Source organism: Apodemus sylvaticus, chromosome 5, assembly GCF_947179515.1.
Source record: "Apodemus sylvaticus chromosome 5, mApoSyl1.1, whole genome shotgun sequence".
NCBI lineage: Eukaryota > Metazoa > Chordata > Mammalia > Rodentia > Muridae > Apodemus > Apodemus sylvaticus.
Genome location: NC_067476.1, coordinates 53,420,791 through 53,445,573, shown reverse-complemented (window position 1 = coordinate 53,445,573; position 24,783 = coordinate 53,420,791). Strand labels below are relative to the sequence as shown.

General features: G+C 38.3%; 1 protein-coding gene across 1 annotated transcript in view; it reads left to right on the top strand.

The window, feature by feature from the left end:
* Ola1 (Obg like ATPase 1) overlaps nt 1-24,783 on the top strand; it is a 114,835-nt gene that overhangs the window by 86,181 nt on the left and 3,871 nt on the right. Inside the window, exons 8-9 of the mRNA XM_052182702.1 lie at nt 21,920-22,060; nt 22,742-22,838. Of these exons, the coding sequence (XP_052038662.1) occupies nt 21,920-22,060; nt 22,742-22,838 (238 nt within the window). The remainder of the gene's footprint in view (nt 1-21,919; nt 22,061-22,741; nt 22,839-24,783) is intronic.

Here is a 24,783-nt window from a genome sequence, read left to right as displayed (position 1 = left end):
GAATACAGAACATGAAAAATTGTTTGAGGCGGTATTATGCATTAATTCTGTTTTTAGCTTGCTATAAGATCTAAGGAAAAAGATGATATTTGTTTCCATTTAGCAGCAAATAGGAAACACAGAACTCAAAATTCTACAAAGTACATTTCTTACCCACTCCGTGTTTAAAAGGAAAGCGACCAGAGGAGCATGTGCGGCATGAGATTGTTTTGCATTTTTGTTTTTACATCACCAGATTAAGTATAATGAAACCCATCTGCAAACAGAGAGCTGCTCATTGGTTTTCCGTTCTTCAAGGACTGTGTTTTCTATGGATTTTTTTCCCTCTTCTACAGTTTTTTTTTTTTAAATTTCAACAAGATATACATAAAATTAAAAACCTTGTCTGTTATAAAGTTTTGTTTGAGCTTTTTAAACTGAGTGATTAGCAGAAATAATGACCCTGTCAGCCTTAATCACATTAAAATGTGGTTAACATCATTTAATTTTTTCCACTTAATATGCAAAAATTTCCAGTAGATTTGCAGTGAAGGCCATTGAAATTCCATTAGAACAAGAATAAAAATTTCAGGCATCATTTATTCAGAGAAGAAATAAAGGTCTCGATTGAGAACTGCTGAATCTTCCTATTAGAGGCACTATGAATCATTACATTGAACTGTACCTTACATTTTGATAGACCTGTGTCTGGCTTTTCAATGGATTAGAAATCATGTTTTCTCACATTTCTTAAGGAAAAATCAATTAGAATTGCCTGATTATTTAAAAAATGTCTAAAAGATTACCGAATACTTGATTTTCATGTTACTTCAACTCGCTTAAATTTTAAATAGAAAGTTATTTGTACTCTAAAATTATTTTTAGGAATAAGACAGACTGTAGAGGCAACTTAGAAAATGTATGGATTCTATTTTCGAGTTATGCTGGAATATGGCCCAAATGACAGCAGCTCATGTTCCAGAGTTTATAGCTTATCATTTTTTCAACCTTCAACTGGTACATTAACCTGCATTAGCTGTGTGTTAGGCTACACTGAATACAACGAAAGAGTACCCTACTGTTTCTAGAATTATTTACCTTTTTATGGTTATTGTTTATTTAATTGTTCCGTTGTGTTTATAGACTAAAAGAAGGAAAGCCTAATTTTACTTTAATACTTTTTACTTAAATTTCATTTGACATTTTCAATTTACCAGGATTGTACATTTTATATTGTTTAGAATGTTTTTCCCACTCTAGGAAAAAATTAACTGTTTCCGTATATGCACGGTAAGTGGAAACAGTATTCCGAAACCAAGCCTGTTGCTCAATAATTAAGTGATGATATGATACTGCACTTTTTATTATTTCTATTTTGTTTCTGAACCATTTGAACCTATCACATAATTACACTTGTGTACTTTGTAGAAGGAGACACCACTGAACCTCTCACATAATTACAGTCATGTACTGTGTAGTAGGACACAACACTGAAACACTCACATAATTACACGTGTGTACTTTGTAGTAGGAGACACCACTGAACACTCACATAATTACATGTGTGTACTGTGTAGTAGGACACAACACTGAACACTCACATAATTACACGTGTGTACTTTGTAGTAGGAGACACCACTGAACACTCACATAATTACATGTGTGTACTGTGTAGTAGGAGAGAGCACTGAAACACTCACATAATTACACGTGTGTACTGTGTAGTAGGAGAGAGCACTGAACACTCAGGGGGGGCAGTCTGAACATATGTCCTTACATACGGTGGCAGTTCTTTTGGCCTGCTTCTGTGTCTGCATGCCTAAGAATATTGTCAGCCTTAGCAATGCCATATCCTTCCACCAAGGCTGGTTCCCGATGCTTCCTCAAAGGAGGTATTTAGAGTTGTCCCCTAAGCTTCCTGTCTATCATGGTATTGTGTGTGTTTCTTTTGGAGCCTTTATCACATCAATATGATCTTTCTTAGTTGTCTTGTGACTGACTGTCTCTGAATAGGGGAGATTGCTTATTTGTTTTATATTTCCTGTGCTTGGTGATGAATTCAGGAAGTAATGAATTATTGAAAATGACTGAAAACCCACTGATTTTGTTTGGTTGGTTGGTTAAGACAAGGTCTTGCTGTGTAACCATGGGTAGCCTAGAATTTACTATGTATACCCACCTGCTCCTGCCCCTGCCTCTGTCTCAACTGCTAGAATTAAAGGCATGCACCACCACACTCAGCCAAAAATCCATTGTTTCTTCCTTTATTTTAACACTTTTTTTTTAAAAAAAAGATTTATTTATTTATTTTATGTATATGAGTACACTGTAGCTGTACAGATGGTTGTGAGCCATCATGTGATTGCTAGGAATTGAACTCAGGACCTCTGCTCACTTCAGTCTAAAGATGTACTTATCATTATATGTACAGTGTATGTATATGTACAGTCTTCAGACACTCCAGAAGAGGACTTCAGATCTCTTTACGGATGGTTGTGAGCCACCATGTGGTTGCAGGGATTTGAACTCAGACCTTCGGAAGAGCAGTTAGTGTTCTTAACCGCTGAGCCATCTCTCCAGCACCATTTTAACACTTTTTTAAGAGTAATATTTTATTTGCTCTTTGAGAATTTCATACAATGAATTTTGGTCATCCACCTCCTTTCCCCATTTCCTCCCAGATCCTCCTTCATCTTCCTGCCCACCTAGCATTATATTCTCCACTGAAGAAAACTCTACTTGCTCTCTTCCTGTCAAATTCCAATAGTTCCTCAGCTAGAGGTGAGGCCTCCTGCCCGCTCCCCTGCCTCCATGCTGGGACTTTGTCTGTCTTGAACTTGTGAAGGTCTTGTGCATCTGCCCTGCTGTGTCCTTGAAGTCAGCCTCCACCTCTGGCTCATTGAGCTCCATCTTTTGCATAGATCTGCTGAGCTTTGAGGGGAGCAGTGTGGTGCAGACATATCATCAACACTCACTTTCAGTCATCATTAATAAACCATCTAGATGACTTGGACTTAGTCTGTTCTGTTCAGATATATCTAAGGTTTAAAACACAAGTGAAATTCTGTTCTCTCCAATGAGTCAGAGAGAGGTCATCTCAGCTTTGAGGACCAGATGGTGTCCACTGCACCTTCTGCAGCTTCTCAACATTGTCATTGGAATGTTAGAGCAGTAATAGACAGCACGTAGCCAGCAGGCATACCACTGTTCCAACAAGATTGTATTTATAGGTCCTGAAATTTGAGTGAAGATCATGTAATTACTGGCATAAATTATTGTTTTCTTTAAGAAGTCATTTAATAATATGTTCAAAACAAAACAAAATATTGCAGTGATTTGCTAGTTCCAAGTTACTACTAGCCATACCTAGCCTTTCTGTCTGCTGTACATGGGATGTTGTAACCCCATTCATTCAGCTACTGAACTCACTCTTTCTGAATCATCAGTTCCTCCCTTACACATTTTCATGGAAGCACATAACTGTGATCTTACTTGGCCAGGTTTTTGGAACAACTTTTTTAACCTCACTTGTCTTTATACTACAGTTTTTTTCTTCTTTCTCTTTGAAAATATTATGAATACAGTTGGCCTTCCCTGTCTGTACTTTGTACCTATGAATTAGATAAAATACGTTTTTAAAAATCTATTTTTTAAGCTAGGCAGTGGTGGTGCATGCCTTTAATCTCAGCACTTGGGAGGGAGGCAGAGGCAGATAGATGGATCTCTATGAGTTCAAGGCCAGAATGATCTACAGAGCTAGTTTAGAATAACCAAGGCTACACAAAAAACCCTGTCTCAAAAAGCAAAAACACATGCCGAGCGGTGGTGGCACATGCCTTTAATCCCAGCACTTGGGAGGCAGAGGCAGGAGAATTTCTGAGTTCGAGGCCAGCCTGGTCTACAGAGTAAGTTCCAGGACAGCCAGGGCTATACAGAGAAACCTTGTCTCGAAAAACCAAAAAAAAAAAAAAAAAAAAAAAAGCAAAAACACAAAACAAAACTAGTTTTTAAATTGCATCTCTAGTAAACATATATAAACCTTTTCCCCAATCATTATTCTCTGAACAATATAACAGTTAGTAATATAATATTTATATTAAATTATAAAGATAAGAAACCATCAGTTCTTCTCTTTCAAATTAATGCCATTGCACCAATCTATATTTGCATTATTAGTGCTAGTATGAAAAATACATTGTGGTTAAAATTTCTCATGTGACTCTTATTTGGGGTTGGGTGCAGTCTATAGTAGATGAAGGAGTACTTCTGATACTTGTCTCTCTCAGAATAAATCAAACTTAGTGGTATTTTGTTCTGTTTGGCTTTGAGGGCAGTGAGAAGAGTCACAAATTGTTGGCAGTAAATAAGAGCAGAGGCGCCTTAGAAAGTGTGCGGTTTCCTTCAAATTAAGCATGTGCAACTTTGCACTGTAGTATGTACATGAACAAAATGGATGTTTCTGCTGTCCGGGGCTGTGAACAACAACTTCATTGTAGTATCCCCAAGCTGGAAACCGCATGTGGAGTTGTCAGCAGTAAAATGGGTAAATAAACTATGGGATCTTAGCCAGGCAGTGATGGCATATGCCTTTAACCTCAGCACTTGGGAGGCAAGTGAATCTCTGTAAGTTCAAGGCAAGCTTGGTCTGCAGAATGAGTTCCAGGTCAACAGGGGCTATATAAAGAAACCCGGACTAGAAAGGAAAACAAAAACAAAGATTATGGGATGTTTATCATATTAAAAACAAAAACATGTATACATTTACTTTTCTTATTTATTTGTTTATTTGTTTATTTATTTATTTATGGAAGGGGCGATATGTGTGTGGGTCAGAGGACAGCTTGCAGGAGATGATTTTCTCCTTATACTGTGTGGTTCTGAGAGCATAGAGAGTGATGGGAACTACAGGTGGGGCTTAAGAAATCATACTGGAGAGAGAAAATGGTCTGTGTAATTTTTATGGGACAAGTTATGTGTGTGTGTATGTGTGTGTGTATATATATATATTTAATCAAACTGAAGATCTAGGATATTTGCATTTTAAATCTTTGTTAATTCTGCCTCAAATTAAAATAATTTTAAAAAGAAATGTTTCTGTCACATCTGTGTAAATACACAGTCATGCATGGCATAGCAATGGGACATTCTGAGAAGTATAGCTAGGCAATTTCATTGCATGCAAACATAGAATGCATTTCTACAAACTAAAGTATGTATGGTGTTAGTGGGCTGTATAATCCTGTGGGTAACCGTCATGAAGAAAAGACACTGTCTTTGGTTAGCACAATATCTGACATACACTGTTAACAGTAAGTGATAGTGTGGCTGCTATTCTCAGTGGATCGTGAATAGTTTCTAGTTCTGTTTGTGATTGCTGTGTCATAGTATACTAAGGCACTATATTTACCCAAGGCTTCCAGTGCTTTTCGTTTTTTACTTTTCCCCTTAAGAAGAAAGTGTGCTAGATAATGTCACATGGCCATTCAAGGAAGTGCATTAGCCTCAACCCCATGTACTACTGAGAATTGTAGCTATTGTTACCTTTACCAAGCCGATATCATAGTTCCACTATGATGTGGAACTTTAAGGTAAAATAAACCTAAGTTACTTTAGGTTGTAGTGTTTTTATCACAGCAGTAGAAACCTTAGGACTGTGTAGAGTGGAATCTTTGCACCAGGAATGGAAACAGATTAGGATGTAGGAAACCACTCTTGCTGCACAGAATCAGTAGCAGATGGTACTGAGTGATGCTGTATCAGGACATGGAACAAAGCCAAGTTACTTCCTATGTATTCGTCCCCACTCTTTCTTGTATGATATTTGTAACTCCAGGCTATTTCTTAAAGCTTCTTTTTAGAAGCTTCAAGGGTATTTTTTTATTTTAATTATTTTCTATGCTCACATATAAAGTGAAGGTTTCATGACATTTTCATACATGTATTATTATACTTCTTTCTTGTTCATCCCTTTCATTTGGTGGTTCAAATGAAAATGGCCCCCAGGAGCTCATATATTAGTCCACAGGAGATGAACTGTTTAGAAAGGATTAAGAAGTATGGCCTTGTTGGAAGAGGTGTGACACTGGGGGTGAGCTTTGTGCTTTAAGAAGCCCACACCAGACCCAGTGTCTCTCTTTTGCCTGTGGATCAGGATGTAAAGCTCTTAGCTACTGCTCCAGTGCCATGCCTGTCTGCTCCCTGCCGTGATGACAATGAACAAACTCTTCTGAAACTATAAGCAAACCTCTGGTTAAATGCTTTTCTTTATGAGACTTGCCTTAGTTGTGTATCTCTTCCCAATAATAGAACATTAGCTAGAGTAAGTTACACCCACCCTTCTGCCTCCCCCCCCCCACTGCCCCATCTCCCTCTGCCTCCATGTCACATGGATTCCAGTATCTTCTTCTCCCTTTCAGAACTCTTCTAAGATGTCCTCTTCCCTCCCATAGTACCCTTTCCACACACCCACACATGCGCACACATACACACACTTCTGGATACATATACATTTGAATCTATATCACACATAATTCTCAGGTGCGTGCACACTTGAGAGCTGGAGTGGGGGCTGGGGGCTGTGGTGGAGAGAGATGAGGGATGAGGAATGGCCTCACTCTACAGCCCTGGCTGACTTGGAACTCATCGTCTAGACCAGGCTATCCTTAGGCTCACAGATGTGCCTGCTTCTGCCTCCCAAGTCCTGGGATTAAAGCTGTGTACCAGTCTTTGCCCAGTTTGAGCTCTTTATAGATTCTAGATATAAAATCACTGTCAGATGGACAGTTAGAAAAGGTGTTTTGTTTCTTGTTTGTTTTGTTTTTTCCTCTTCTGTCAGCTAGCTCTTCAGGCTTAGCATGGTTTCCTTTGCTGTGCAGAAGCCTGATAATTTGAAGCAACGCCACTCACCTGGTGGGATTAAGTTCTGTATTATTAAGAGTTTTTTCCAGAAAGTCCTTGCCTAGATCATAAAGCGTTTTATGTAATTTTTTTCTACCATCATCAAAGTTTCAAGTCTTACATTGAGAACCTTTCTCCATTTTTTAAAATGATTTATTTTATGTTTATGTTTATGAGTGGTTTACCTGCATGTATATATGTATACCCTGTGCATGCCTGGCATCCACAATAGTCAGGAGAGGGCACTGAATCCTTTGGAACTGGAACAATATGGACAGTTACTGAGCTGCCTTGTGAGTTCTGGGAAACAAAATTGAGTCCTGTACTAGAAAAAAACAAATATTCTCAATTCCTGAGTCTTCTCCCCAGTTGGGACTTTTGATATGGTTGGGTGAGTGGGATTGTGTAGAAACCAGAAGTCACCCTGTGTGTGATCGCTCAGGAGCTAACCCCTGGAGCCTGGCCTTGCTGGTAGGCTAGGCTGATTGGCCGTTCAGCCCTATGATCGGCTGTCTGCCTTTCAGCACTGGGATTTCAAGAGTGCACCATCACAGACACCTAGCTTTTTAAATAAGCACCAGGGTATTTTGTTTCTTTTGTTTTGAAACTGTTGTGATTGGAATTTTTTTCCTGATTTTCTTTTTTAAAAAATTCATTATTTGGGGGGTTGGAGAGAGGGGCTCAGTGGTTAAGAACACTGGCTGTTCTTCCAAAGGACCTGAGTTCAATTCCCCCCACATACATGGCAGCTCACAACTGTGTGAAATTCCAGTTCCAGGGGATCTGACACCCTAACACAGACATACATGCATGCAAAACACCAATGTACATAAAATAAGAAAAATAAATAAATAAATAAATAATAAAACCTTTTTAAAAATTTTTTAAAAGTTCATTATTAATATATTTAGAAAAAAGGGCTTTATTTTTATGGTTTGGATCTTTTAAGACAGGGTCTCATGTAGATCAGACTAACCTCAAGCATTGTAGTTAAAGGTGGCACAGCCCCCAAGTGGTGCCCAGCACACTTGACCTGCGTTTTTAAGAAATAGCTCAATTCTCTATTTGTCTATGCAGGAGAGAAAAACAAAAGAATAAGAAAGATGCTTTTGAAGTTGATAGTGCAGTGACTTGCCTTCTCGAATAAACCTGAGTATTACCAGGTCACAAGTAGATATGATTCTCTCTTAGGGTACACACTTTACTGGGTTTTTAGTGTTCTTGCAATGTTTCACCATCCAAACAGTTTGATAACACTGAAAAGAAGCCCATGCCCATTAACAATCGATTCCCATCACCTTTTCCAGTGACCCCTGCAGCTGCTCACCTACTGTCTGCCTATTTGTCTACCTAGTAAGCCTATTTCATGTTATTGGAATCAGATATTATGTGGCTCACTGTATTTAGTATACTGTTTCAATCAGTACTCATCTGTCTTGTGGCATGCATTAAAATAATTCATTTCTTTTTTTCTAATAATACTGTTTCTCATGGATATGCCCCTGTTCTTCTCCATACTTTTATTTATAGTCTCCTCCTTGCTGTGAAGTTGTGTCTCATGGAGGTTTCAGCTTATGTTCTTCTAATAACTAGTGCTGATCACCTTTGCATTTGCTGGTTGTTGTTTACATATGCTCCTTGGAGAAATGTCTATTCAGTCTTTTGCCTATATTTGTTCAGGTTCTGTCTTTTTAGTTGTCGAGTTATAACAATACAAGTTCTTTGTATATCCTAGCACTGTACTTCTTTGAACAAAAATGTTGGAGAGGGTTTAATCTGGAGCAACAGAGCTGAAAATAATTTTATCCTATATAAGGTCATACCATAGTTGGAAATTTTCTTATAGCTAACTAGGGTTATTTAGACTCAGTGTATAAATATGGGCTTCATAACTCATGACAACTGTAATTGTAGAACTGATCTATATCTAATATTTAAAATTAGAGTATAAAATTGCAAACAACATACAGACTCAGTAGTGACTCTCACACACCAGAGAACAAAGTTTTAAAGATTCTTACTTCAATAGATGATAACTTTAGATAATTTTTAAAACCCTCTCTTTCACAGGTTGTGAACAAACTATTTTGACAAACACTCTTAAGTCTCATAATGAGCTTTTCTGAGGGTCACTAATGATCAACATAGATCTTACCTTGGTGACTGCTGAGTGGAGGAAGCCCTGAGGAAGTGGGTGCTGGTGAGATGGGCGTGGCCACCAAGGACTGCAGGGAAAATGGCAAAGCATCAGTATGCCCACAAGACTTAGCGAAATGGCAAAGCCATTTGATAGTTTGTGCAGAAAATGCACACCTTAGCTTTCTTCCTGTGAGTGTTGACAGAGACTGCTCCTACCAAGATTAGCTAAGCCTAGCTCCTTGATCCAGCTTTATCCCATAAACCCTCCTCCTTATTGCTCTGTATGTAATAATCCCACCTCTTTCTTCAGCTGTATGCAATAACCCCACTTCCTCTTATATACACAATGGACAGTATATAATAATCATGCTAAGCCTCTGGGGTACTGTGGTTTCTCAACCCAAGAGCCCAGTCCACCTGACCCCAGCTTTTCTGTACATGTGTCTGCCTTTTCTTCATTTCCTCAGTTCCCCAGTCAGCCCCATCACTGAAGTCCATGCAAAGGACACAGCAGGTAGCCATGAAGGAGGTTAAGAAGCATGCAAGGTGAAAAAATATGGTTAGTAACTTGGTGATTCCAACTGCAGACATAAACTGAGAATGAATTTGACCCTACTGTTCTAGTTTTGTTGTTGTTGTTGTTGTTTGGGTGTTTGTGTTTGTTTGTTTATTTGTTTTTGAACCAGAGTTTCTCTGTAGCCCTGGCTGTCCTGGAGCTTGCTTTGTAGACAAAGCTGGCCTCGAACTCAGAAATCTGCCTGTCTCTTCCTACTGAGTGCTGGGATTAAAGGGGTGCACTGCCACTGCCTGGCCTATTCAAGTATTTTAAAATAAAGGCCATCATCTTTTTTATTGTTAAGTCATAAGGAGGCAAAAATTACAGGATAAGACTTAGCAAAAACTACTAGGAAAATGAAAAGATGTAAAAAGGAATTTGGTGCAGGCACTTACAAGTCAGTGAGCTCATAGAAGGACATGGAGCAAGGCACAGAGCTCGTGTCATAGGCTTCTGAATCTCACTTGAGAGGCGCATCCCCATTAGCACTGTGTCTTCATCCTCACCTTGCTCGGCCTCTTCCGCATCCTTGACTCATGCTCCTCCCCTGTCTTCATCGCCATCCTCTCCAGCTCTTCGTGAGGGCACATGATGTGAGCAGTAGGAGCAGGAAGAGGAAGGATCTGTGCAGGGTAGCTATGCAGTTTTACATGATAATCTCACTGAACGGCACGCTCCATCTGAGGGAGATCGGTACATCCCTGCTGTGGATTTCCCACAATTCCTCTTCCTTGGTTCATGTTTGTCTCTATAGGTAGATTAGTATCTAAACTGCAGTTCTCCCTGTTTCACCAGCCTGGGCATTTCTCATAAATGTACGCACTAAAGGTCAAAGCCCTTATGAGCAGAGAAGCCTCCGGTTGAGCATACTTCTAGAAGATTGTCACCTCGAAAGTGCTGGGACTCCCAGTACATACACAGGGATTCATGAGGGAGTGTCTGTCTTATTGGTAGTTATTGTTTTGATGTTAAGATTGTCTGTATTATTGTTTTGATCACCTTAGAAAAGAGGAGAGAGAGAAAAAAAAGAGATTCTGTTTCTAACTTTCCTACGTAAAGGCTCTGTGTGAACAGTCTTCAGGAGGTCAGCGATATATACAACTGTGTAGTCTTCATCTTTTCATGAATTGGTCCTAAGGATCTGTTTTTGTTGATAGATCCTACAGCAATCAGTTAACATGTTCTGCTATGATTTCACTTATCATTCTAGCTGGAAAACAAGCCTATGTCCAATTATAGCTTAATATTTTCTAAGCATTAATTTTACAGAACACAGCTAAACAGAATCTGCTGGAATTATATACCCTTCAGAATATTATTTTAGTTGTTCATGTGTGTGCATGTGCAATGTGTTTGCACATGTATGTTTATGTAATTGAATATACTAGTGCATCACTAAGAAAGTCAGAGGAAGACAAATCTTGTACTACCTCTCTCCTGCCTTATCCCTTGAGAAAGGGTCTCTCATTGAACCTGGAGCTCACTGTATTTTGGCTTGACTGACTGGCCAGCAAGCTCCTGTGATCTTGTGCACCACCACTCTGGGCTGATGTTCAAGTGCATCAGCATGGCTCTTTACATGATGCCAGGAATCCAAACTCAGGTCCCCATTCTTGAACAGAGAGGACTTTCATCTATAGAGCCATCTCCTCAGCTCTTAATTAATTACTTAATTAATTAATTAAGAAAAGAGTTGAATTTAATTAATTTCTATTGATGGGTTCACCCAACATTTATTGAAGATCTTGTGATAGGCACTTTTCTAGGTGGTGGTGGGGATGACTGATAAAATATTCACATTTTTCCTGGCTTTAATAACTGTACAAATGGATCTAACCATGCTGGGTATAAGAATAAATTATCAAGGCCACACCATAAGTGCAGTAAAGAGAGATAAGTCAAGGTGTGGGAGTAGAGGGCAGCAGAAAGGGGAAGGAGGCGATTTAAAAAAGATGCTCAGAAGTGCACTTGAGCAGAACTGGGAGAGAAGTGCTTGAAGATGGCTCCTCCACATTCCAGGCACAGGCCTGGCTCAACAGAGGTTTCCATCCAAAGAAGGTCGTTCATTCATCAGTGAACTTTAGAATGGTTGAAAACAGTTGTTCTGTCTTCAAATGAAATCTTATTCAGAAGTCCAACAGATCTGATTGACTGAACAGAATTGCGGGGAGGTTGCAGTCCTCAGAGTCCTTCCTGCCATCTCTCCCTTCCTTTATCCTCCTGGCTCCTATTCCTAACAAACTCAGATCAGATTAATAGTTGCTAACTTAGACCATTTTATAGATGAGTGAACTAAGATGTTAAATATTAGACAGCCACCTGGAGTCACTCAACTATTTAGGTGAGTAGCCCTTAATCAAAATTCTTGAGACCCAAAGTCTCAAAGTGCTTTTAGATTTCAGAGTTTTTCAGATTTGTTATATTTGTACAAACTGATTAAACATCGAAATCTGAAGTGCTTGTCATCCTGAAACTTTCTGAGCATCATGGAACTCAAAAGGTTTGGAGCCTAATATGAATAACTCAGGCTGACTGAGCTATCCGTGAGTTATTTGAGTATCTGTTGGGTGCCAGGTACTGTGCTTACAAATGCTCTGTAGAGGTGGCAAGACACAAAGAGTCAATTCTAATCTTAAGTGTTTTCTAACCTTGCCTTATGATACATGTCTGATCTCAGCTACTCAAGAAGTTCAAGGGCTGCTTGGGAAACGTAATAGGACCATGTGTCAAAAAAAGGAAGGGCTAATAATATAACTCAGTGTTATATATTATCATGATATATTATTATATATTATATATTATCAATGGTAAACTTTGTGTTTAGTTAGTGCATTGAAACCTTTCCTTCAATTTCTTCTAAGGGTGTGGGGTGTCTAAAGCCAACTTTGATGACACACACCTGTCCCAGCACTTAGGAGAATAGGATCACAAGTTTGATGCCAACCTGGACTGCATAGCGAGACCATGCCCCTCTCCTCAATTGTTTTTCTATAGTGGGAGACAAGAAAGGGGGCAAAATAAGCAGTTTACAATATAGGAAAGAATAGTGTGCTAGCTCTTATTCACATGGAGGAATGTATCTTAAAGAACAGATTAAAGTTACTCTATTTAGAGTACTGTAGTCACTTAAATGGGGGTAATTCCTCAGGCAGCAGCAGTATCTGGGACACATAAGTACTGTCCTGATACATAGGAAGACCAAAGGTAGTTTGTATCTTGAGAAGGTTACTTCAGTGGTTTTGTGCTGTCAAGACCAAACATCATTCTCTGGAGGGGAACAGCTAGGAGCACACAGGACATAAGATCAGTGGAGCAGCTGGGACCAAAGTCTTCCCACAGCCATTTGCACCAGGGAGCCAGGAAACTCCAAAGCCTTCTGTGCATAGCCCGCCAGGAGAGAGTGATCTCCCAGCAATGCTTTCACTTCTGAGCTCAGAGGAGTAAGGACGCAGGCTTACAGGTTCATAGGAGGAACAAACTCCAGCCAGAGACAACAATACCAACTAGCACCAGAGATAACCAGATGTTGAAAGGCAAGCACAAGAACCCTACCAATAGAAACCAAGGCCACATGGCAACATCAGAACCCAGTTCTCCCACCGCAGCAAGCCCTGGATACCCCATCACACTGGAAAAGCAAGAGTTAGATTTGAAATTGTATCTCATGATGCTGATAGAGGGCTTCAAGAAAGACTTAAGTAACTCCCTTTAAAAAATACAGTAGACCATTGGTCAACAGGTAAAAGCCCTTAAAGAGGAAACACAAAAATCCCTTAAAGAAATGCAAGAGATCATGGGTCAACAGGCAGAAGCCCTTAAAGAAGAAACACAAAAATCCCTTAAAGAATTACAGGAAAGCACAAACAATCAAGTAAAGGAACTGAACAAAACCATCCAGGATCTAAAAGTGGAAGTAGAAACAATAAAGAAGTCACAAAGTGAGACATCTCTGGAGATAGAAAACCTTGGAAAGAATTCAGAAGTCAGAGATGCAAGCATCAATAACAGAATACAAGAGATAGAAGAAAGAACCTCAGGTGCTGAAGATACCATAGAAAACATTGACTCAGTAGTCAAAGAAAATGTAAAATGCATAAAGCTGGTAACCCAAAACATCCAGGAACTTCAGGACACAATGAGAAGACCAAACCTAAGGATTATAGGCATAGATGAGAGCAAAGATTTCCAACTTAAAGGGCCAGTAAATATCTTCAACAAAATTATAGAAGAAAACTTCCCTAACCTTCAGAAAGAGATGGCCATGAACATACAAGAAACCTTCAGAACTCCAAACAGACTGGACCTGAACAGAAACTCCTCCTGGCACATAAAAATCAAAACACCAAATTCACTAAACAAAGAAAGAATATTAAAAGAAGTAAGGGAAAAAGGGCAAGTAACTTATAAAGGCAGACCTATCAGAATCACACCAGACTTCTCACCAGAGATGATGAAAGCTAGAAGATCCTGGGCAGACCTCATACAGATCCTAAGAGAACACAAATGCTAGCCCAGGCTACTATACCCAGCAAAACTCTCAATCTTCATAGATGGAGAAACCAAGATAATCCATGATAAAACTAAATTTACACAATATCGGTCCACAAATCCAGCCCTACAAAGAATAATAGATGGAAAATGCCAACACAAGGAGGGAAACTACACCCTAAAAAAAACAAGAAAGTAATCTTCAAACAAACCCAAAAGAAGATATCCACACAAACATAAAAATAACATCAAAATTAACAGGAAGCAACAATCACTATTCCTTAATATCTCTTAACAACAATGGACTCAACTCCCCAATAAAAAGACATAGATTAAAAGAAATATTTCTCATGTAAATCTTTAACTTTATCAGAAAATGTTTGTAATTCCCCTTTTAGTTAATTTAGTATTATTTTTTATGTCTACCATTTTATCTGTACTTTTTTCATGATAATCTTCAATTTTAATGTCTTTATATATTTCCTCTATTTTATCAGAAATATTTTCAATGTATATCTTTGATTTTATCATGTTTCTAATTCCATCTTCAATTAATTTAGAGTTTTTATATCTACCATTTTATATGTAACATTTTCCATAAAATAGTCAATTTAAACATGTGTTTTATATATTTCTTGAATTTTACTAGAAATATTTCCCATGTAAATCTTCAATTTTATCTGAAAATGTTTATAATTCCACCTTCAATCAACTTAGAATTATCTTTATGCCTATCATTTTATCTGTATAATTTCCATGATAATCTTTAATTTTAGCATGTTTTTCTATATATTTCTTCAATTTTATCAGAAATATTTTCCATGTAAATCTTCAATTCTATCATAAAATGTTTCTATTTCATATTTCAATTAATTTAGCAATGTTTTACATGTCTACCATTTTACTCTTTAATTTTCCATGAAAATTGTCAATTTTAACGTGTTTTTCTATGTATCTCTTCTATTTTATCTGAAATATTTTCCTTGTAAATCTTTAATTTTATCATAAAGTGTTTTTACTTCCCTTTTCAAAGAAAAATAAAGTAAAATTAAAAAGGAAAAAAACAAAACAAAACCAAACATCAAGCGTCCTCCTTCACATGATAGCTCCTAGTGTACCTAAGTGGTGAGATCCCAAACAGTGACACCCCCACACCCCCAGAACTACTTTTCTGAACAGAGCCTTGTGACTGTTTTGAAACCTTGTTCTGCCCGGGCGGTGGTGGCGCACACCTTTAATCCCAGCACTTGGGAGGCAGAGGCAGGTGGATTTCTGAGTTCAAGGCCAGCCTGGTCTACAGAAAAAAAAACAAAACAAAACAAAAAAAAAAAAACATCTTGTTCTGAAGCTCTCTAGTAGGCTTTTCTAGGTGTGTGTGTGTACGTACTTTGACTAGCTGGAGTTGAAATTTGAATTTACCCTGATAGTTTCAGAATTTTGTAAAATTTTGTATAAGTATATATGCCTACATTGGTTATGTGCCAGTGAGTGCAAGTGCCCTTGGAATCCAGTGGCTCTGGATCCCTTGGGCTGATGTTACAGAGAGTTGAGAGCCCCGTGGTGTGAGTACTAGGAACCGAACTCCAGTTCACTGGAAGAGCAGCAAATCTCTTAACCACAAAACCATCTCTGCAGCCCAAAGAATGTTTTTAAATGTAGCCGGTTTTGCTAAATAATTTGTTTTCAAACATTGGCTACAAGGCCATCACAGACTTTTTAAGTTATTGAGGGATAGATGAATCCCGGAGTCATGGTGAAGTTGAAGGGTTAGGTAGGATAAGTGGATTCCAATTTTTTCCTGTATGTTTTCATAGTTGCCTGCCAATCCCAACACCTTTCATTATTTGACTATTGTGATAGCCTTCTAGTTGTTAGTAGAGTCTATTATCCTTGAAAAAGAAATCAAAGTGGACTTTTACTTGCTGCAAAATTAACACCCATTTCTCTAGAATGGATTTTCATTAACATACACAAGCATATACACATGAAGTCTTAGGAATCAGTTTGTAGCAATATTCCTTTTGATTCACCAAATGAAATCACTTTGGCTGAAATCACTCCTAATAGAATCTGGACCCAAAAGTTAATGTACTACAGATGTTGTTACAGGTATTGAGGCTCATAGGAGATGAAAGGCATATAATTGTGTCATAACAGAGGAGAGACTGCGAACCATCCCTGTGTCTGAATGAGGTCCTCATTTTAACTGTGAATCTGAAACTTGCTTGGCATGCCATGGGACTCAGACAAAACATTTTTCTTAGACTTCTTGAAGTTCCAGTGACTTTCTGTTTTGGTTTTGAGCCCAGAAGACATATCAGCAGGTATTCACCTGTCATTTTTATGCTGTGCTGGGATGGTGCGTCGGCCTGGCTGCCTTGTCTGTTGCTCTGCGTCATCTCATTGTATAGTCAGGGTTCTCTAGAGGTACAGAATGTATGGGTAGTTTTTATATGGTAGGGGAATTTGTTGGTGGCTTACAGTCTGTAGTCCAACTCCCAACAATGGTCAGCAGCAGTTATGAATAGAAGTCCAAGGATCTTGCAGTTGTTCAGTCCCACAAGGCAAGCAGGCAAAGAAGAGAGAACGTGAATCATCCTTCTTCCAATGTTCTTTTGTCAGTCTTCAGCAGAAGGTGTGGCCCAGATTAAAGGTGTGTACCACCACGCCTGGATCTGGGACTTGCTTTGTCCCAGATGACCTCAGAGATCTCCCTGTCTGGGAGAATCTTCTGGGATTCATAGCCACTATCCCTCAAGATCTCCAAACTAAGATCCAGGTCAGAGTTCATTCCAGATACAGTCAAATTGACAATCAGGAATAGCCACTACACTCATACATTGAATTAAATGCTCTTTATTTTCAAATCCTTTGTTTCAGTGCTACCGAAAATGTAGTATGACGTGGATGTCATATTAAGATGCAGATTCTGCCTTCCCAATATGCCACTTAAGTGATAGAGTCGCAATTGTCACTGTTCCCCTTATAGCCCCATAAAGTCAGGCCACAACATCAAAACTTCCTGTGACAACATGAGACCCTCTTTAAGAAGAGGATTTGAGTTTTCAGGCACTATGTAGACTTCTACACACTAGCCAGAACTAGAATTTACTATCTTAGTATTTCTTCTTTCTTCCTTCCTACCATTTTTAAACTAAAAACTTCCATTATTATTGTTATTGTTGTTATTTGGGTTTCCATTTATTATTATTATTATTATTATTATTATTATTATTATTATTATGGTTTTTCAATGCTAAAACTCAAACCCAAAGAGTCACGCATGGTAGGTGTGACTGAATAACTCTACCACTAACTCACATATTTTCTTTTGAGATAGGCCTTCATTCTGTTGCCCAGGTTGGCCCTGAACTCCTGCTTCAGCCTCCTGAGGACCTTGAGTTATAGACCTGTGTCAGCAGGCTCAGTTACAGCTTCCATTCAGAGAATGCTTACCAACTCATACTTAAGTAATTTTACTTAAGATTGAAATTTTTGAAAAGCTGATGTATGAATCTCTAGAGCTAAGTCTTTAACTTTTAAAAGTCACATGTCAAATGCATGACATATTTCAAGTTTATATATTGCTTGTACAAATCAGATTACAGACTCAGTAATAGTTGTCATGTGTTTTAAAAAATATTCCTTAAGAAAATATCTTTGCCTTTCAATAATGGCCCTTGTCTTTTTCTGGTTTTAGGACACCAGCAAAAAGCCTTTTTGCAGTGGTCCTGTCTGAGAAATGGAAAGGACAGTCTTGTCGTGAAGCATGCTTTGGGACTCAGATGGGCAGTAGGAGACCAGCGCTGCAGGGGCGGAGCAGGCTGACCTCAGTGTTAGCCAGTGCCCATCAGCAGCACTTCCATGCTGGAGGGGCCTGGGCCCGGCAGGACCCTGAGGGCACTGCCTCATGGGGACTGAGCCCCCGTGTGCTCTCCTTTTTAACAGCAGCATTTTCTGAGTATTGGCCTGTGGTTCTTACTGCAGTTATCTTCTGCCAGAAGCAGGGTCTTATCTTTTTTTTTTTTTAAGACATAAGTTCATAAGCACACAAAATACACAAAGCAATGATTTTCAACCTTCTTATTTATTTATTTATTTAAGAAGAAAACTAATATCTAGGAAAAGATGTTCAAACAGTGTAAAGTAACCCGGGGGGAATTCAGATTTTGGAAACTGGAATTTCAGCATGGAAATAAGATTAAAATTATAACATAGGAGGTAAATATTCGACACTTTTAGAGACTCGATGCTAATTAATCCTGGAAAGCTGCTTCTGCTTAAACTCTGACAGGTGGCAGCCTGATGGTGTGTGTCAAGGCCCTGCCCTTCTAGGCTCCACACTTGTTGCCCCTCCTTGTCTACTTGCTATGCGATGACTGCCTAGAACTACAGCACTTCCCTTACCAGTCAGGACTTTGAAGAAGTTAAGCCATTGGACTCCTTATCAGTGCCTGGACCCCTGGAAGTAATCTGCACATGGAAATTGATAGCATAGGTGCTGGGACAGCTCTTGCAGTGACCCTGAGAGCCCCCTGTGCTTGCTGCTCTCCCCCACCAGCCTACCATGTGACATTCTATGACAGTCTCAATATCACTGTTTAGGGGATGGCAATTGGATGGCTTTCCTGAGACATTTTATTGTTTAGGCACTTTGGAAATGTGTTTGAGTGGTGACAACTGAGCTCAACTTTGAATTTTCTGGGTCCATCAGGTACCGATAGCATGCATTTTCTAGATGACTGGCTATAGTTTGGGACATAGATTGTAGCAATAGACATTTCTTTCTGTAGAAGGTCCCTGTGGGGTTCAAACTTGTGATCTTAGCCTCATTATGACACTTTTGAAACCATCAGACCTAATAGGCATATTATATGCATTTCATCTGTAATCTTATGTTTAATTTTTTAATTACCCAAGGCTTATTTCAAATATGTAGTTAAAAATCACTTTGGGACATTTCTCACTTTTGTTTGACAGTGAAAGTCACAAAAGTAAAGCAGGCAGCCAAAGAACTGAAGTCACTTTTCATCTTCCCTGTGTTGTCTGTGACAGTGAAAGTCACAAAAGTGAAGCTGGCAGGAAAGAGCAGGACTCACTTATGGAGAGTGTGACGGTACCTTTTTCTTCAGTGAGGCTGTAGCAGGTCTGATGTCAGTCACTTCAGAGACCTTTAGACCTCAGTGCTCATTTACGCTAGAATGTGCCCGCTCTGCCTCTGCATTATGAAGATCGCCTGTCAACACTTTGAGACCCCCTTTGTTATTAAGCGTGTGATGCTCTACACTGTCAGGGTTTTTGCCAATTACAGTTAAGGTACAATGGTGTATTCACCAGATCAAAGTCTTACATTGGCGGTAGAGGAATGATTTGTAAGTCTTTATTCATCTGAATTGTACAATAGAACACCTGAGGAATGCAAATAATCCCTCTGAGCGCTCTGCAGGAAAGGCTGTGAAAATGGCAGGTTAAAATAAAACTATTGTTATTCTGAACTGATTTGTTAGCCAAAGTAATTATTTCTTATCTTGTTTCCTAACAGTTTCAGCTTTATTGGTTATGTTGACCATACTTATGAGACAGATGTATGACCGTTTTCAGTATCCTAGCACATGGGTTTGTTCTGTTTCCCTTTCAATGAAACTGTATTTACTCCGCTTTTTTAAATGACATATTTGACTCTAACATGTATAATAAAAGCTATTAATGATAACATTTTAATATAGAGATTTGAATATTTTGTCTATAAAGTAACTTAAAATGCCATGATGTTATTATAGGCAAAATTTCTTATTTAAGCCCCCTTTTTGCTTTATTATATCCTACATGATTTTCTATGAGAAAATATCAAATTTTAATCATAATTTAAGGCCATATACTTTATTCCAAACTAAATCTTAGGAGTTAGTATATTTTTTAGGATATAAATAAGAGGATGCAAATATTATGATCAGAAGTCACTAATGAGGGGCTAGAGAGAGATGGCTCAGCGGTTAAGAACACCAACTGCTCTTTCAGAGGTCCTGAGTTCAATTCCCAGCAACCACATGGTGGCTCACAACCATCTGTAATGGGATCCGATGCCCTCTTCTGGTGTGTTTGAAGAGAGCAATGGTGTACTTATATACATAAAATAAATAAATCTTTTTTTTTTTTAAAAAGGAAGTTACTGATAATATATTAAACATATGATTACCTATGCATGGTAAACATGTGGAAACATGTGGGTGAATTTTTGTTTCTTTTTCTATCTTGAATCCTGTCATAGTCCTTTTTTTTTTTTCTCTCTTAGAGCTTTTTAAGACAGGGTTTCTCTGTGTAGCCCTGGACGTCCAGGAACTCACTCTGTAGACCAAGCTGGCCACAACTGCAGAGATCTGCCTGCCTCTGCCTCCCAGGCATGCTGGGATCAAGGCATATGCCACCATCATTGGGCTAAACTTTCTAATAGCTATTTGAATTCCTGACATTTTGTTTGACATTTTGAGTTTTGATGAATTTGGTCTTTAATTTTTCCTTTTCTTTACCTTTAAAAGTAGCTTGTAACATTGATGATTTAACAGACTTCTCCTGCAGTATTTCACCATAATGCCTATTAAACTTTAATCAAAATACAGGAGTCTTGGGCCAGTGACATGGCTCAGAAGGTAGAAGTCCTGTTGACAAGCCTGATGGCTGGCCTGAGTTCAGTTCCTGGAGCCTACACGGCGGAAGGAGAGCCCTGTCTCCTTCATCTTGTCCTCTGACCTCCATAGCATGTGGGTGCAAATCTGTGTGCACAAATAAAACTAACTGTAAAACATGCATACTAATAGGATGCTGTAAGGCCCCCCCATTACTTATGTTACTATCCAGATCTGTAACCAGACCTAGATAAACCATAGAATCATAGGGAATATGCTGTGATTATCTGAGAAGGATGCAGATGTTACCTGTTTACTGTCTGTATTGTTTTCCTAGGTTCTTTACAATATAATATGTACTATTATTATTTCCATTTCTACAAATGAGGAAACAAGCTTAGAAACAGGTACCTACCCAGAAATAAGAAATTCTGAGTAGAACCTTTTAATTATATTTGCTGCCAGTGTTTCACTTAAATTCTAAGTACTGCTTTTTCAAATCCTCACTTTAGAAGGAGAACGACTCAATAAGTGCCTTTCTAGGCAACATCTAGTATGTTTCCTAGTGGATTTGGCTTTCCATAACTTTTGTGATTAAAGGAATTTATTTCCTCTGCATTTCTGTTCATGATCCTATAATAATTCAGATTTATAAGAACAGCATGTACCCAATTGACTATATTTATAAATCTGTTGCATCTTTGTTATTGGCGTGTTGCTAATGTGAGCAGAAGCCTCCCTTGAAACCAATGGCAACTGTTGGTTCTGCTCACTCAGGAAGGAACTAACCCTGTCAATAGATGTCTGGTGGGACAAATTATGTATGTTTCAGTGATGCTTCAAAAGTTAGTTGGCATTTCTGTATAAGCAACCTAATGCTTCCCTTTTCTAAAACGTATTTTTGTAAAGGACATTAACATTATAAAATAGAATTATTTAGAGGTCCAGGTATTCATACTGAATAAATTCAATATAACTTTTAAAAGTTGATAATATTTGTAATACAGTTCCTATAGGTAATATGCTAAAATAAAACTAGACTGTAATAAAAAATTCCAGCGTGTACCTGAAGAAATTGCTGCCTGCTAGTGCCTTGACCTTGGAAAGCTATACACAAAAAGATGGCATCATAAAACCGTGCAGTTCTTATGAATATGTATGTGCTACTTGATAATAATGAATGTGGCACAGCCATGCATGCACTACAGGATAATGTTGTGCCCTTTTTTGTCTACAGGTTGATAAAAATTAAAGAGTGGGTGGACAAGTATGACCCAGGCGCCTTGGTCATTCCTTTTAGTGGGGCCTTGGAACTCAAGTTGCAAGAATTGAGTGCTGAGGAGAGACAGAAGTATCTGGAAGCGAACATGACACAAAGGTTAATTAGCATTCATTTTCCCTACACTTTATTATCAACTATTTCCTTGCAGTAATTTAATTGCTTGCGCTGATAGAATAATAAATGACAGAGTAATTACCATTATAAAGAGAGAATCTTCTCCTTTCTTTACCATGAGACAGAGTGAAAAGATTTATTTTAAATTAAGTTTTTAACTGTCATCTGTCATCTCCGTACAGTGTTTTAATTATAACATAGGTATTAGTTATGTATATTTTTGAGGAGGGATGATCGCCAAAACTCTTTCGTCATGTTCAGTGGGGGAGGGGGAAAGGGTGAATCACTTGCCATAATTTTTTTCTGAGTAACAATAATATATTGTTAGAAGATTGGGTTTCAATCAAATAATTTTGCTTTCATGGCTCAAGTTCTGGAAATAATATTGGATGAAAATAGTCATAGGCTGGGAAAATATAAATTCTCATTTTTAGTAGTAAACAGTTCAAAATGCTTCAGGCTAATACAATTAAAACCAATTTTAGAAGGGGTCTTTTAAGAACTAGCTCCTGCCGTCTGACTCTTCAAGTGTGCTGTGAAAGATGAATGGTCATTTACTAATATCTTTACCATTATCTTCCTGAGATGAATAATTTTAGTTCTAGATGGATCCCTGGCAGAGTCAACTTAAATGTTGAGTGAATTTGTTTCATTTTATTTCAGTGCTTTGCCAAAGATCATTAAGGCTGGATTTGCAGCACTCCAACTAGAATACTTTTTCACTGCGGGCCCAGATGAAGTGCGTGCATGGACCATCAGGGTAAGATTCATACTTATTCATCAGCTATACCCAGTTCCACACTATTGAATTCAGATTGATATCACTGACTTTGAAGTTTGTCATGGTGGCGGTTAGCTAGTCATTACAGATGAGGTTTTTGTCCAGGATAACTTTAATTATTTGTGATCTGCTGAACAGTGAAAGTGGAGCGGCATTGATTGAGGCAGGTAACAATTGATTCTGCCTATTACATAGTCTGAATTTCTTCATCCTGTAGAATCTGTCTACCCTCCTCCTGTGGTCAGAGATAAGACGCACCAGTATTGTGCTTGCTTAATCTGTGTGACTGGGTTTGTCTGCAATGAAATTGATGTTGCTTTTCATTTTGTATTCGCTAAGTTTGTTTGGGTTGCGGGTGGTTCTTTCCTCCCTTGCTTTGCTCGGATTACATTTTCAGCAATAAAAGCAATATGACATCATTATGCTCTTCATAGACACACAATTCAAAAAGCTAAACTCAATGTTTAATAATTCATTTCTTTCTATTGAATTCATAGAAGGGATGTTTATTTTTACTGTTACATGTTCAACTTCTTCAAGACTGACATATTTTAAACATTAGTGTATACTGAATGTGATTAGGGAGAATAACTAATTTATTCCCAGTAGACAATAGACTGAAATATAATGGTTTGCTTTTTGAATGTAAATATAGTAATATAGTAATCCCTATTGAAAAATACTTTGAAATATATGTAGTTCTACATTGTGTATTACAGAATCTATAAGGTCAGACTTGATGTTCCAGTAAGTGCTGTAGTATGCTGGGTGAGGTACATGTTCTGTGCTGATCTCAGTGCTATCTGTCCTGATTTGTGTTTTCAGTGCTGCTGTCACATTTATTTTTATTTAGTATCAATAGAAAGAACATGGAGGTGGTCAGCACAATTAGATACGCCTGGTGAACCTGAGACTCACTTCCCTTTTATCTGCCCCTTTTGTAAGAAGAGAAATATTTCATTGTCTTCTAACACAGGCCTTTATATAAACTTTAAAAATAATGTCAAAGCAAATCTAAGTCCATAAACAAATTGCCAGTGTTTATTGTTACTATGTATTTTAAAGATGTATCTGAAAGTCTTAAAACTTCAAACTGAAGTGTGCAATTCAGGAAAGAGCCCCGCTGGGTTTGAGATGTGAAAGCTGGTTTGTCTTAAGACTGATTGTTAGTGCCATGACTGAGTGTGTGAGACACTCAGTCAGGTGAGCATCAGGGAGTAGCCGCAGTGGCCCGATACATCTTTTATTGTAAAAACTGTGCTTTGTGCTGTCAGAGCCCTTATCACTTTAACATGCTTTGTTAAGCAGCCTGTAGGTCACCATTATTTCTCAGATTTCTGTGGTTGTGTGTGTCTGGAATGTGTGTTCCTGTAATTTTACATATGGGGTAATTACAAGACATTTCTCTTTCCATCTTCACTTGAATTTCCTTCATGATTGTTAGAAGCGAGCTGTATTATGCAAAGTGTTTTTTTTAAATCTTATTGGTAACATTTCCTGATTATTTCAAAATTATTCGCTGACTGTAGCTTATCTGATTTGCTGATATGTCTAAAAATGTCCCTTTATATATCAGTTTTTATGTTTAGATGAGCTGAATTTTTGAGGGTTTTTATCTTTTTTAAGCCTTTGATAATTCAACTTGAAAGTTACTTTAAAATCTTTATTTTTTTCCACTATGAAGAATAGAAAATCGAAGTGAAACCCACACCAAACCAGACCCCTGCATCTAAATCAATAAACCAACCGGTAGATGACTGTTAGGGAAAACAAAGCTTGGAGCCGAGCCTCTAACACCTGCTGGTGTCTGCACAGCCTGCGAGGGCAGCGTCCTCTGGTGAAAACGCACTAATTGTATAGCAGACTTCCTAACTCCCATTAAACTTAAGTTTGAGTTGAGCCAACTGCAGATCGGAGAAAAGAA